Below are 13,623 nucleotides of genomic sequence, written 5' to 3'. Positions count from 1 at the left end.
TGGTTCACTCCCTAAACAAGGGAAATAAATATATACGGTTCACTCCCTAAACAAGGGAAATAAATATATACGGTTCACTCCCTAAACAAGGGAAATAAATATATACGGTTCACTCCCTAAACAAGGGAAATAAATATATACGGTTCAGTCCTTAAACAAGGGAAATAAATGAATACGGTTCAGTCCTTAAACAAGGGAAATAAATGTATACGGTTCACTCCCTAAATAAGGGAAATAAATATATATGGTTCACTCCCTAAACAAGGGAAATAAATATATACGGTTCACTCCCTAAACAAGGGAAATAAATATATACGGTTCAGTCCTTAAACAAGGGAAATAAATGTATACGGTTCAGTCCTTAAACAAGGGAAATAAATGTATACGGTTCACTCCCTAAATAAGGGAAATAAATATATATGGTTCACTCCCTAAACAAGGGAAATAAATATATACGGTTCACTCCCTAAACAAGGGAAATAAATATATACGGTTCAGTCCTTAAACGAGGGAAATAAATATATACGGTTCACTCCCTAAATAAGGGAAATAAATATATACGGTTCACTCCCTAAACAAGGGAAATAAATATATACGGTTCACTCCCTAAACAAGGGAAATAAATATATACGGTTCACTCCCTAAACAAGGGAAATAAATATATACGGTTCACTCCCTAAACAAAGGAAATAAATATATACGGTTCACTCCCTAAATAAGGGAAATAAATATATACGGTTCACTCCCTAAACAAGGGAAATAAATATATACGGTTCACTCCCTAAATAAGGGAAATAAATATATACGGTTCACTCCCTAAACAAGGGAAATAAATATATACGGTTCACTCCCTAAACAAGGGAAATAAATATATACGGTTCACTCCCTAAACAAGGGAAATAAATATATACGGTTCAGTCCTTAAACAAGGGAAATAAATATATATGGTTCACTCCCTAAACAAGGGAAATAAATATATACGGTTCACTCCCTAAACAAGGGAAATAAATATATACGGTTCACTCCCTAAACAAAGGAAATAAATATATACGGTTCACTCCCTAAACAAGGGAAATAAATATATACGGTTCAGTCCTTAAACAAGGGAAATAAATATATACGGTTCACTCCCTAAACAAGGGAAATAAATATATATGGTTCACTCCCTAAACAAGGGAAATAAATATATACGGTTCACTCCCTAAACAAGGGAAATAAATATATACGGTTCACTCCCTAAACAAGGGAAATAAATATATATGGTTCACTCCCTAAACAAGGGAAATAAATATATACGGTTCAGTCCTTAAACAAGGGAAATAAATGTATACGGTTCAGTCCTTAAACAAGGGAAATAAATATATACGGTTCACTCCCTAAACAAGGGAAATAAATATATACGGTTCACTCCCTAAACAAGGGAAATAAATATATACGGTTCACTCCCTAAACAAGGGAAATAAATATATACGGTTCACTCCCTAAACAAGGGAAATAAATATATACAGTTCACTCCCTAAACAAGGGAAATAAATAAATACGGTTCACTCCCTAAATAAGGGAAATAAATATATACGGTTCACTCCCTAAATAAGGGAAATAAATATATATGGTTCACTCCCTAAACAAGGAAATAAATATATACGGTTCACTCCCTAAACAAGGGAAATAAATATATACGGTTCACTCCCTAAACAAGGGAAATAAATATATACGGTTCACTCCCTAAACAAGGGAAATAAATATATACGGTTCACTCCCTAAACAAGGGAAATAAATATATACGGTTCACTCCCTAAACAAAGGAAATAAATATATACGGTTCACTCCCTAAATAAGGGAAATAAATATATACGGTTCACTCCCTAAACAAGGGAAATAAATATATACGGTTCACTCCCTAAACAAGGGAAATAAATATATACGGTTCACTCCCTAAACAAGGGAAATAAATAAATACGGTTCACTCCCTAAATAAGGGAAATAAATATATACGGTTCAGTCCCTAAACAAGGGAAATAAATATATACGGTTCAGTCCCTAAACAAGGGAAATAAATATATACGGTTCACTCCCTAAATAAGGGAAATAAATATATACGGTTCACTCCCTAAACAAGGGAAATAAATATATACGGTTCACTCCCTAAATAAGGGAAATAAATATATACGGTTCACTCCCTAAACAAGGGAAATAAATATATACGGTTCACTCCCTAAACAAGGGAAATAAATATATACGGTTCACTCCCTAAACAAGGGAAATAAATATATACGGTTCACTCCCTAAATAAGGGAAATAAATATATACGGTTCACTCCCTAAATAAGGGAAATAAATATATACGGTTCACTCCCTAAACAAGGGAAATAAATATATACGGTTCACTCCCTAAATAAGGGAAATAAATATATACGGTTCACTCCCTAAACAAGGGAAATAAATATATACGGTTCACTCCCTAAACAAGGGAAATAAATATATACGGTTCACTCCCTAAACAAGGGAAATAAATGTATATGGTTCAGTCCCTAAACAAGGGAAATAAATATATACGGTTCACTCCCTAAACAAGGGAAATAAATATATACGGTTCACTCCCTAAACAAGGGAAATAAATATATACGGTTCACTCCCTAAACAAAGGAAATAAATGTATACGGTTCAGTCCCTAAACAAGGGAAATAAATATATACGGTTCACTCCCTAAATAAGGGAAATAAATATATACGGTTCACTCCCTAAACAAGGGAAATAAATAAATACGGTTCACTCCCTAAACAAGGAAATAAATATATACGGTTCACTCCCTAAACAAGGAAATAAATATATACGGTTCACTCCCTAAACAAAGGAAATAAATGTATACGGTTCACTCCCTAAACAAAGGAAATAAATGTATACGGTTCACTCCCTAAACAAAGGAAATAAATATATACGGTTCACTCCCTAAACAAAGGAAATAAATGTATACGGTTCACTCCCTAAACAAGGGAAATAAATATATACGGTTCACTCCCTAAACAAAGGAAATAAATGTATACGGTTCACTCCCTAAACAAGGGAAATAAATATATACGGTTCACTCCCTAAACAAAGGAAATAAATATATACGGTTCACTCCCTAAATAAGGGAAATAAATATATACGGTTCACTCCCTAAACAAGGGAAATAAATGTATACGGTTCACTCCCTAAACAAGGGAAATAAATGTATACGGTTCAGTCCTTAAACAAGGGAAATAAATATATATGGTTCACTCCCTAAACAAGGGAAATAAATATATACGGTTCACTCCCTAAATAAGGGAAATAAATATATATACGGTTCACTCCCTAAACAAGGGAAATAAATATATATACGGTTCACTCCCTAAATAAGGGAAATAAATATATATACGGTTCACTCCCTAAACAAGGGAAATAAATATATACGGTTCACTCCCTAAACAAGGGAAATAAATGTATACGGTTCAGTCCTTAAACAAGGGAAATAAATATATATGGTTCACTCCCTAAACAAGGGAAATAAATATATACGGTTCACTCCCTAAATAAGGGAAATAAATATATACGGTTCACTCCCTAAATAAGGGAAATAAATATATATACGGTTCACTCCCTAAACAAGGGAAATAAATATATATACGGTTCACTCCCTAAACAAGGGAAATAAATATATACGGTTCACTCCCTAAACAAGGGAAATAAATATATACAGTTCACTCCCTAAACAAGGGAAATAAATATATACGGTTCAGTCCCTAAACAAGGGAAATAAATATATATACGGTTCACTCCCTAAACAAGGGAAATAAATATATACGGTTCACTCCCTAAACAAGGGAAATAAATATATATACGGTTCACTCCCTAAACAAGGGAAATAAATGTATACGGTTCACTCCCTAAACAAGGGAAATAAATATATATACGGTTCACTCCCTAAACAAGGGAAATAAATATATACGGTTCACTCCCTAAACAAGGGAAATAAATATATATACGGTTCACTCCCTAAACAAGGGAAATAAATATATACGGTTCACTCCCTAAACAAGGGAAATAAATATATACGGTTCAGTCCCTAAACAAGGGAAATAAATATATACGGTTCACTCCCTAAACAAGGGAAATAAATATATATGGTTCACTCCCTAAACAAGGGAAATAAATGTATACGGTTCACTCCCTAAACAAAGGAAATAAATATATACGGTTCACTCCCTAAACAAGGGAAATAAATATATACGGTTCACTCCCTAAACAAGGGAAATAAATATATACGGTTCACTCCCTAAACAAGGGAAATAAATATATACGGTTCACTCCCTAAACAAGGGAAATAAATATATACGGTTCACTCCCTAAACAAGGGAAATAAATATATACGGTTCACTCCCTAAACAAGGGAAATAAATATATACGGTTCACTCCCTAAATAAGGGAAATAAATATATACGGTTCACTCCCTAAACAAAGGAAATAAATATATACGGTTCAGTCCTTAAACAAGGGAAATAAATATATATGGTTCACTCCCTAAATAAGGGAAATAAATATATATGGTTCACTCCCTAAACAAGGGTAATAAATATATACGGTTCACTCCCTAAACAAGGGAAATAAATATATACGGTTCACTCCCTAAACAAGGGAAATAAATATATATGGTTCACTCCCTAAACAAGGGAAATAAATATATACGGTTCACTCCCTAAATAAGGGAAATAAATATATACGGTTCACTCCCTAAACAAAGGAAATAAATATATACGGTTCACTCCCTAAACAAGGGAAATAAATATATACGGTTCACTCCCTAAACAAGGGAAATAAATATATACGGTTCACTCCCTAAACAAGGGAAATAAATATATACGGTTCACTCCCTAAACAAAGGAAATAAATATATACGGTTCACTCCCTAAACAAAGGAAATAAATATATACGGTTCACTCCCTAAACAAGGGAAATAAATATATACAGTTCACTCCCTAAACAAGGGAAATAAATAAATACGGTTCACTCCCTAAACAAGGGAAATAAATATATACGGTTCACTCCCTAAACAAGGGAAATAAATATATACGGTTCACTCCCTAAACAAAGGAAATAAATATATACGGTTCACTCCCTAAATAAGGGAAATAAATATATACGGTTCACTCCCTAAATAAGGGAAATAAATGTATACGGTTCACTCCCTAAACAAGGGAAATAAATATATATGGTTCACTCCCTAAATAAGGGAAATAAATATATACGGTTCACTCCCTAAACAAGGGAAATAAATGTATACGGTTCAGTCCTTAAACAAGGGAAATAAATATATACGGTTCACTCCCTAAACAAAGGAAATAAATATATACGGTTCACTCCCTAAACAAGGGAAATAAATATATACGGTTCACTCCCTAAACAAGGGAAATAAATATATACGGTTCACTCCCTAAACAAGGGAAATAAATATATACGGTTCACTCCCTAAACAAAGGAAATAAATATATACGGTTCACTCCCTAAATAAGGGAAATAAATATATACGGTTCAGTCCCTAAACAAGGGAAATAAATATATACGGTTCACTCCCTAAATAAGGGAAATAAATGTATACGGTTCACTCCCTAAACAAGGGAAATAAATATATATGGTTCACTCCCTAAATAAGGGAAATAAATATATACGGTTCACTCCCTAAACAAGGGAAATAAATGTATACGGTTCAGTCCTTAAACAAGGGAAATAAATATATACGGTTCACTCCCTAAACAAAGGAAATAAATATATACGGTTCACTCCCTAAACAAGGGAAATAAATATATACGGTTCACTCCCTAAACAAGGGAAATAAATATATACGGTTCACTCCCTAAACAAGGGTAATAAATATATACGGTTCACTCCCTAAACAAGGGAAATAAATATATACGGTTCACTCCCTAAACAAGGGTAATAAATATATACGGTTCACTCCCTAAACAAGGGAAATAAATATATACGGTTCACTCCCTAAACAAGGGAAATAAATATATACGGTTCACTCCCTAAACAAGGGAAATAAATATATACGGTTCGCTCGGGGTTATGAGCACCAGTGCATGTAATGGAAAAATGCCCCAGAGTTCACAAGCACAAGCGGGTAACTTATAATAAATGATAGATTAATAATAAATAGACTTCATGGTGTAGCTACACAACTTTCAAACAAAATACGGCATTCCCCATTTCAATTGTTGTCTTAATTAACAGGTTTGTGCACGTAAAATAGAATAGTCATAAAACATACAATTTGCGTTTCACTAAAATACAATAATTAAACACCTGACAGCTAGTGCCCTAGACTAATGGAAAGTGTGGGTGTGGGGCGCATACGACTCACGAAGAACGAAGTGTAGTCACCACCAGGATAGCAGAATTGACGAAGGAACGGTGTTACGCATCGAGACCATTCGCTCACAGAAACTAAGCACTAGTTAGTCTTCAGGAAATATTCGAACAGCCATGTGTGTCACCACAACTTCAAGAATCTGGGACCAACTTTGTCAAGGGTCCTCCTCCACCGTGATGTCTGAAGAAGCAACCGCGATGACGTGGCATTCACGCATTATATAGTCGTACACCTGGGATTAACATCACAATACACTGGAACTTAACGGCGGAACCATTTGATGCACAGGGATAATTGACACCACTCAATTACACAATGTAGTGTCACGTTCCACACATTCGCAGTAAACTACTGGAAGTCAATTCAAAACGATTGCTGTGTATATGAGAATGCATGTAGCATTTCTCCAGTTCAGACTGCCACCCCGGTGGCTTTACAGTTATTTCCGATGATCCCTCAAACAGGGTTCCAAAGTCACTGTGACTTGATTTCCATCACGTGCAGGTCACGAGTCTTGAATGTACGTAAAGATAACAATCTTTCTAAACTGGGGAAGATGAAATGATCGCGACATCCATGTTCCCGTAAAGTATCATTTCAAATACGGCCGCCAGCTTACACCTTTCATGTGGGTATGTAAATAATAAAATCTACCTATCTCAGCTGTCATATCCTACCTCGCTGTCATATAGTTGGTCTTATCCTTAACTGATCACAGTGAATGTATTTTAATACAGACCTTGTGACAGGTATTTCCCCAGGTTTCCAACATATATGAAATATGTGGCAAAATAAATGAACAATTTTTCTTAATTTATATATGTTACCTGCTTTGACACTTATTTTGCTCATCACATGATCAATATGTTTTTTCCAATTTAACTTGTGGTCGAGCAGCACACCAACATATATTTAGTACACTCTACCTCACAAATAATTTGATTTTTAATTGTCAAATTCCCAAAAGTTGCTACTTTTGTATTTTTACCTCTGAATAGTATATATTCAGTTTTGTTAGTATTTATTGTCAGTTTATTACAATCGCACCAGTAAACTATTTGATTTAATACTGTTCCCAGATTGGAATGTATGAAATAAACTGGTGGTGATTGCAAACAAACGGATAAGTACGTAGATGATAATGCAATATCATTAATATAAATGTCAGGGCATTGTTATGAAGGCCGAAATCAAACTAACGCCTGGCGTATAAATGAATAAATACTGGACTATGAGGTATATCTAATACAAATGCATAGTAAATTTAATACGAAATTGGTACACAGAATATTACAGAATGGGTGTATGTCATTAACGACAAAATGTACTACTGCAAAATGCATATATTGAATATGATAAATTAACTGGAAGGCTACAAGCAAAATGCTGGAGCATAACAAGATTTATAATACATACAATTCCACCGTTAATGTCAATAAATACTTATCTGAAAAGTCAATAGTCCCAGCTTACCAAGACCCCAGATACAATCATGAATAGACGACACAAAACAATACAATATTATACAATTTCGTCCAAAGGCCACACGTGACGATTCACCGTCAGAGTACGCAGACATACTGGATGAAGACAAACGCCTTATAACGGTACAATTGCGATAAACTGTGGTTAATCTTAAGCACACAATATTCCAGACAGCGACGAAACAGTAATTAATCCAAATGAGGCAATCCCGCAAGCTGTAGTTGCAACACTCATCCCAGTATACCCTTGGGCAGTGTGTTGCATTCCGTAACAGTGTCACGTAACCGTAATATACTCGCGTAATTATTCAAACCCAGTTTCCACTAAATTACTGTAGACAGACGTGGTAATATCCAACGAACAACACCATTATTGCAAACTCGGCATACACAATATTCACGTAGTGAAAGTTCAGTTAATTAGATTAGCAATGTACCTCAATACACATGTTCTCGTGGACGACATTTCAGTTCTCACTTGTTGCACACGGCAATTTCGTCAACACAAAGGCAATTACCTTAACTCAGTTATAAAACTCTCACCAGACCCTATGCAATACCAATATCAGTCTCGTTGATCCATCAAATACTTGGTTGACTGACTTGCCTTTTCACTAACTTGCCCGTAGTCACCTTTGTTGACCAGTCGAATGCACACCTCTCGTTTACCCTACCAACCTGCCACACTTCTCAAACTCAATTTACATAACAATAAAAAAGAAACAAAGTAGGACTAAGTACAGACCCCTGGGGAACACTGCATATTATTATTATTATTATTATTATTATTATCTGATTTTAATTCAATTAACACTCGCATGTTGTTCCCTGTTTTTTAAATAGCTTTCGATCAAACCCAAGGGTAGGCCTCAAATCCCATATTCAGAAAGTTGAGTGATTGACAGTGTCAAACGACTTTCTAAGATCTAAAAAATTCAAAGAACTACATTCCCTAATACTTTTTGTGCTAGGTCCATAACAGAGAGTTTTGTACTAAATTTTTCTCTAAAGCTGTACTGCTTAGAATTAAATATATTGAATTTATTCAGATAAACAGTTCATTGTTTGTTGAAAACAATTTATATTTTTTAGTTATAGCTCTTTTTAACTTTATAGTTAACCAGGGATTTTGGGGGATAGTGTAGGAACCAATTTGTGTGGTACTGAGAGGGGCATGTTTGTTACAAACATTCAAAAATGTGCCAGAGAATGCTTCATATACATTATCAACATCGTTACTACTATACACATCGGACCAGTTCTGATTTTCTAGTTCATTTTAAAATTTTATATAATCAAGTTTGTAGTAGTCTCGAAATGAGATTTTACCAGTTTCCAGAAAGTATGTTTTTAAGTCTTGGAAAACTCCAAAGATTTGTAGGTGATCGGTTATTTCCATCTCTATTGGCTAGTTACTGACAAAATTTGAATGTATATTTGTGAATAAATGGTCACTTACACTGTGCGAGTTAGTTGTTATGCGTGTGGGTACATTAATAATTTGTTTAAAGTTGTAGCATGACAATGTGTGACAAAGATTTCTAACATGACTAGAGTCTAAATTGTTTGAATTAATATTTAAGTCACCAACTAAGACACATTCGGAATTAATTGGTAAATTATGAAATACTGAATGATCTAAACCTTCTAAAAACTCAACAACATTTGTGTTTTCTGTATATTATGACAATTACGAGCAACTTATTCCTACCAACATTAAAATCAACCAACAATGTTTCAGTGTGATGTACCTCGACATCAATCAAATTATAATTTGAAGAGGTGTGGATAAAGGCCCCTATTCCACCACCCCTTTGATTTGTTCTGTCTTTATGTTCTGTCTGAGTAATTATATAGATTGAACATATCTTTATTTTTGACTTGCCATATTTCTGAACGTACAATAACTTTAAATTTGAAAGGAATTGTGTCATAAAATAATTTTAATTCATCAAAGTTTTTAGTTAGCGATCTTATATCGACATGAGCGATGGAAGAAATGCAATGTAGGAATAAGGGTTGCAGCTATTATGTGTGTCAAATTCCTCACTATTTGAATTCACTATTATCATAGAAATTTACAGCTTGAGAAAGAACTGATAATAAATGTAGTAGTAACAACAAATTACCATATAGTATGCAATTACAATATGGAATTTGGAATGAAATCAAATGTATTACATGGCTTTGTAACATACATATTATAGTATGATTATGAATATAATTTATAATCTGTGTTAATGCTCAATTATGACATGCATTGACCAAGCTGGCATCCCCCTTTCATATTTTGACACCTCCCATGCCACATTGTACTTCATGCAATTTTTGCTCACATTTCGTCCTTCAGTCGGATTTACATTAATTAACGCCAGACTGTTCATTTGCTTATCTGTGCTCGCATCCTCTTCAAGCATCAGTTCGTTTTGCCGCACCGTACGATACACATCGTCTCAGCAGAATTCCTTGCTAAAGCATTTCAGCCATTCATTTGTCACAAATACCAGTCTTTCTTCACGACATCCAGTTCCAACATGCCTCGAGGACGCGGAAGATCTAAAACCAACTGTGGCGGTCGCAAGTCTCAACGAAATTGTCGTACTCCAGCTCGCTTCCAAAATGTTGAGAGTATAGACGTAACTGACTCACTGCCGCAAGAATCCACAGCACGCAATGGAGATCCCACTGTACTAGTACAGTCAACAAACTCCCCCAGCGATGTCATCACAGTTAGCAGAAGCAAACTCGCAGATCTCGTTCGTAGCCTACAACAGCAAGGAAACTGTCAGACGCAGCCGAATATTTCGCAACGGCCCGCTGCTCCACAACTGTTGGCAAACCTCGCGTCATCACGCGATCCAAGCCAAACAACACCATCAAGCTCTATGGCAACTGACTCTCTCACAAATAACATCCTTCCGATGACCTTGCCAATAGCTAGTCAACATAATGTGATCGTACACAATAATACCGCTCATCAAGACAATTCGATGTTTCACCAACAACTTCCAGCTACTACAAGCCAAGCATCGCTAGCTCACGCTAATCCTAGTCAACAAAGTTTTGCTACCGGGGGTCATTTCAACGCAACCAACATGGCCGCTCACATACAACGTTTCGCTGGTGAGGGCATTCTCACTTCCGCTTCCGGTATCAACACTGCGACACAGGCGATGCCGATGATGAACAATGCCAGCATTGCAGTTCCTCCTATCATCCCACCTGCAGACTTGTTTTTACCATACGTCGACCAGCAAATACTCAATCAACTAGCAAACCGGGGTAAGTTTGTTGATTTGTCCGATTTACACCCTGACTCAAGAAAACCAAATGCCACCCAGATCTCAAACACCCGAGTGGCTTTGGACTCTGACGATCCCTCAGTCGCTGTTCTCTCAAAACATGCAAAAAAGAATGAAATTCGCGATCTAGCAAACTGGCTAGAATGTTGGTCAACATTTGCTGTCTATAGGGCACATTATTTTCCCCCATGAGGCTGTACATCTATTCAACTACCAGCGTCACATCGCCAGCCGAGCTCTTGAGTTCAAGCCAGAAGCATGGGTCACCTATGACAAGGAATTCCGTCTAGATTACTCACGTTACCCTGGCCTACGGAACTGGAGTTTGCCTAACAACCAACTTGATTACAAATTCTGTCAACAAAAACTCCATCTGCTCATTCCAACATGTCCTGACTGTCATAAAAAAGGTCATACCAAACAGGAATGCCAATGAAGCAGGAATCCTCATACATGGGTGAACGAATCTGCTGACAATTATAACAATACAGCGTGCCGTAATTTCAATCAAGATCGCTGCGAAACTCCATGCCGGTATAATCGTCTCCACATTTGTTCGTCTTGCCACTCTGCAGGCCACACTGCCACTAGCCACCGCGATCGAGACGAAAAACCATCTTCCTTAATTTGGGGCCACTTGTGGTATGGTCTTGGAATACGGTTTCACTGCGATAACATATCAGTCGTCCAAATATGGAAAAAAGGCTCCTCATCATGTCCACGGATTATGCAACTTGTCCGACTGCTGTTCTTTACTGCAGCATCTAATAACTTTCATGTTGGGTCCCAACCAAAACTCCAGACCTGTGCACCCTCTTAACGGTTCCGATGTGCGACGTAGTTCCGTCAACCTCACACAACAAGCCTGCCACTACATCAATCTGAGCATTGCACCAGGTACACGATGGACATATCATGCAGGACAAACTCGCTATCTTCTCTTCTGTCGCATGTATGGAATTAATCCTTATCCACTAACGCAACGCTCAACGATTCTGTTTATGACACATCTCTCAACGTCGTCACTTACCTATGGTAGGCTAAAAGTTTACCTCGCAGCTATCATCCGTGCACACATCGAAGCTGGCTTCACCTCATTAATACGCGACGACCTCCTGCTTCACTTCACTTCACTATGCAAGGCATTAAAAGACATCACGGCGTGCCAAAACGTGTAAAACTCCCAATCACCATTGCACTGATGCGAATTCTTAAGGACACCGTTGCAAACCATCCCACTATTTGCAACCATGACAAAGCTATTTTGTGGTCTGCCTTCACACTGGCGTTCTTCGGCTTCTTGAGAGTCAGCGAATTTGTCGCACCCGCGTCAACCACCTTCGACCCACAATGCACTTTACTGACGACAGACATCACTTGCAACACAGACCTCGTCATTGCGCTCAAGGCTTCTAAGACAAACCCATTCCGCCGGGGATGTAACATCATCATCGCACCCTCACAGTCATCGGTCTGCGCTGTGCAGGCATACCAGGCGTACAAAGCACTACATAGTTCTGTCGCTCACCTACCTGCATTCCAGTTCGCCAACAGTACTTTCCTCATGCGCCAAGCTGTTAGCAACCACATTCAAGACCTTCTCACTCGCGCATCTGTGCCAGATGTTAACTGTTACACTACTCACAGTTTCCGCAGTGGTGCAGCCACGACAGCTGCCGACGCAAATCTCCCGGACTGGTTGATCAAGGCACTGGGCAGGTGTGCAGCGACGCCTACCAGACCGACATTAGCACACCCCCCAGCATTATCCGATCAGGTCCGGGTCACTTGTCCATTGCTGACTGCTCTTCTTTTAACTGTATCTTCGTCATTTGTTTGAGATTTCATTTCGTTTTCGCTACGTGTATTTGCAGTGTATTTAGTTTAATGTTTTATTGGTCTAACCATGGTTTGTTTTATCTTATCGCGATAGACTTTGTAATTTTATCAGTTTCTTTAGCGTTTTTCTTTTTCTTATTTACAGTATGTTCGTTATGTTCAGTATGTTAGCTGTGCAAGTTTTTCAATTCGTATTTTTTTTTTGGTAAATTTTCAGTTAGTTTTACTCTTCGTGTAAAGCCCACCTCCCGCAACACATCATCCTGCCTTTAAATTTGGGGGTTTCCACCACAGACCAATCCTTCTGGGGTTGTGAGTCTATCTGCAGGCTCCTGCCAGAGGGACGCTAGCCATGACGCCTGCCTGTACAGTCTCTGCTGGTGGAAGGTTGCAACCAGGTACCACGCGCTCAGCGTCATGATGCAATTCACAGGCGAGTCGCATCATGGAGCTGTTCGCTGCGACGCCTGCGTCGGCAATTCGCTCCCCCTTCCACTTTTGCCAAAACCTTGTGTCTTGTGTCATTTATTGAAGCATTAATTAACAGTTCACAATCCGGGAGTTATTTTATACAATGTTCAATTAATGAATTTTTTTGATATCCCGCT

The 13,623-nt window shown here is 37.2% G+C and overlaps 1 protein-coding gene across 1 annotated transcript; it reads left to right on the top strand.

The window, feature by feature from the left end:
* Positions 1 to 12,311: 12,311 nt before the first annotated feature.
* On the top strand, positions 12,312 to 13,016 carry LOC102806038 (uncharacterized). Its single transcript, XM_006825761.2, has one exon. It carries the CDS (start codon positions 12,312 to 12,314, stop codon positions 13,014 to 13,016), a length of 705 nt encoding a protein of 234 aa, XP_006825824.2.
* Positions 13,017 to 13,623: the final 607 nt, after the last annotated feature.

The sequence above is a fragment of the Saccoglossus kowalevskii genome, chromosome 6, assembly GCF_978046115.1.
Source record: "Saccoglossus kowalevskii chromosome 6, keSacKowa6.1, whole genome shotgun sequence".
Classification (NCBI taxonomy): domain Eukaryota; kingdom Metazoa; phylum Hemichordata; class Enteropneusta; family Harrimaniidae; genus Saccoglossus; species Saccoglossus kowalevskii.
Note: the sequence above shows the minus strand (reverse complement) of the source record. Positions and strands in the feature narration are given on the sequence as shown.